The 2,547-nt window shown below is 51.9% G+C and overlaps 1 protein-coding gene across 1 annotated transcript in view; it reads right to left on the bottom strand.

Annotated features, from left to right (window-relative positions):
* Positions 1 to 325: 325 nt before the first annotated feature.
* Positions 326 to 2,547, bottom strand: part of LOC123019780 (protocadherin alpha-C2-like) — a 49,002-nt gene continuing 46,780 nt past the window's right edge. Inside the window, exon 5 of the mRNA XM_044422845.1 lies at positions 326 to 748. Within this exon, the coding sequence (XP_044278780.1) occupies positions 438 to 748 (311 nt within the window). The 3' untranslated portion in view covers positions 326 to 437. The remainder of the gene's footprint in view (positions 749 to 2,547) is intronic.

The raw sequence follows: 2,547 nt of genomic DNA, 5'->3' as shown, positions 1-2,547 counted from the left end.
CGGCACACACGGCGTCCAGTCAGCGACCGGGTGCACAACACCAAAAGTGATCTGCTCCCCCCCCCGCCCCACCCCACCCCCCACCCATAAGCGTCACCAGGACAGGATCACAGGAACCACAATGCAAAGAGTCCAACCTCGCACTGGCTGTATTGTGGAGTCTCCTTTTCAGCGTAGGAGAAAAGAAACTTGTGTCTGCTTTTTAGATTCTGAAAACAAGCCAGAGTGGAGAAAAAGAGTTAACACCAGGCTTAATAAAGCTTTCAAGACAAAACCTGTTAAGTAATCTAGACAGACAGTGTGAATTCCCTGCGAATTTTGAAGTCTTGCACATACGGGAAATGGGTTAACAGTAGGAAGAAGTTGGGAGCTGCTACGGAGGAGAGATCTTCCAAAATTACAAAAATTGGCTAAGTAGATTGTTCAGTATAAACCCTTCACTGGTCACTGTTGTCAGTGGTGCTGTTGCCCTTTTCTTTTTTCTCCTGAGCTTTGCTTCCCTTCTTCTTTTTCTTCTTTTTCTTGGTCTCTTCCTTCTTGCCAAAGGTTATGAAGTCACTTTTGTCACTTTGGCTGTTTGGTGGGTCCTGACGGATGGAGATGATCGCAGGAGATCCTGGGATAATGAATTTGTCTGGCAACTCACCCGGACCAGGCTGCTTGGCGTTGCCCGGTCCATATTTAAAGGTCCAGCTGTTGCTATTCACACCAGCTCCCACCGGAGGAGACACCTCGCCAGCCTCAGGCTCTGGAAAAAGCCAAAGCAGATGTTACAATCCCATGGCACTGGCGTTTGCGGTTAACCTACCATCCCAAGCCCTTGGCATCCTTTCCAATATGGAAGGAATGCAGCTCTAACCCACACGGAGCCCCTCCTAGATGAGGGTGTCTTCTCCAGTTTAAAGAGCAAATGTACATTGCTTAATGCTACTGCAAAACATGGTAATAAAGGTCAGAAGGCTACAAACTGCAATGTAAGTAATCAGTGTAAAAGTGGCATTCACCCAAGTTTGGGAAGAGCAACATTTCAGTAAACAGAACAGGTGAGAAGTTTTTATGATGCTGCTACATCTTCACAACTGGGATATTACAAATATTTTGGAAATCTTCCCTTCGGAAGACTTATGCTGACTGGAACAGGCATGCGGTACTTAATGAACCTGAACTTCAGGCATCCTTCGAAGTAGACTCTGATCCATAAAACCTGCATCAAACTAGCTGGATGTTGTGTGAGGTCTTGTCTTCTGCACAGGGAGCAAGGCTGTGCCCCCTGAAAAAGCAGGATTGTTAAAACATGGAAGTGCAGAAAGATGCTCTGGCAGGCAGAGAATAAAACAGAGGCTGGCGCCTCTGGAATTAGGGGCCTGCGCTGAGTCACTGCTCTTGGCAAATTAAGCCACAGAGGCTGCTCCATGGCGCCGAGAGCCCTTTCTCCGGTGGCCTCCGAGGCACAGCAAAGGCTCTGGGCACAGCTTTTCCCAAGCCTGTCTCTCCCACCACCCAGAATCATCTGCCCCCAGAAGGGCCCCCCCCAACCTGGGAGCCTCCCGCCATGGGTCCCCCCCCCCATCACACCGTTCCCCTACAGCTACTGTTTAAATGAGAAAACCAGCCACATGCAACGCCTCCGCACAGGGGCAGCGTGGGCCAGTGCCACCTACTCCGAAGTGAGTCCCACTGCTTTCCGTAAGGCACAGGACCAAACGATGCACCCTTCGAATCCCACACCGCGCAGCTATGCACGGCAAGCACGCAGGGCCCCAAGTCATGGTGCGAGGGGTTTCGAAAAAGAGATCTCTGAGCTGATCCCAGTGGAGGAGGGGTTTTAGGTTGCTTTGGCTTGTTCCATGAAACCCAGGGAGGGATTTCTGGAAGCAAATGGGGGGGGGGGATCCTGACTTGCCCGCCTGCAGCAGAGCAGTCCCAATCCAAAAGGGAACAATGCATAATGCACAGAGGTATATACTGCAATCCAGCCCAGTGCTGTGTGGATGAAGTCTAACCAGGGCCAAGGAAAGGGGAGCTGGGACTTCACCGGATTTGGAAGCGCGGTTTCCAGTAACGCAGCCCAAAAGAGCATTTGCCCCTGTGGCAGCCACATCCCATTGCCGACTCAGATTCTGCTACACTACGGCCAAGCCATGGACTGTGTGGGGCGCAAGAACCTCTGGGTGATTCTGAAAAGAAATGAGTGCAACACTGATGCACAACGTGTATCCCGGAGAGAAGCAACTGCTAGGATAGTATGAAAGGGACCTCGGGGGGCTGGTCGACTGCAGGCTGAACAAGAGCCAGCCGTGTGACGCGGTGGCCAAGAGGGCGAAAGCCACCCTTGGTTGCATGGCCAGAAGCGTGGCTTCCAGATCGAGAGAGGTGTTACTGCCACGCTATACGGCTCTGGTGCGCCCGCAACTGGAGTATTGTGCTCAGTTCTGGGCCCCTCATTACAGAAAGGATATAGCCAGGTTGGAGTCAGTGCAGTGTAGGGCCACAAGGTTGGTGGCCGGTTTGCAGGGGATGCCGTATGAGGCGAGACTGAGGGAACTG

Source organism: Varanus komodoensis, unplaced genomic scaffold, assembly GCF_004798865.1.
Source record: "Varanus komodoensis strain SLA01 unplaced genomic scaffold, ASM479886v1 scaffold137, whole genome shotgun sequence".
Classification (NCBI taxonomy): Eukaryota; Metazoa; Chordata; class Lepidosauria; order Squamata; family Varanidae; genus Varanus; species Varanus komodoensis.
Note: the sequence above shows the minus strand (reverse complement) of the source record. Positions and strands in the feature narration are given on the sequence as shown.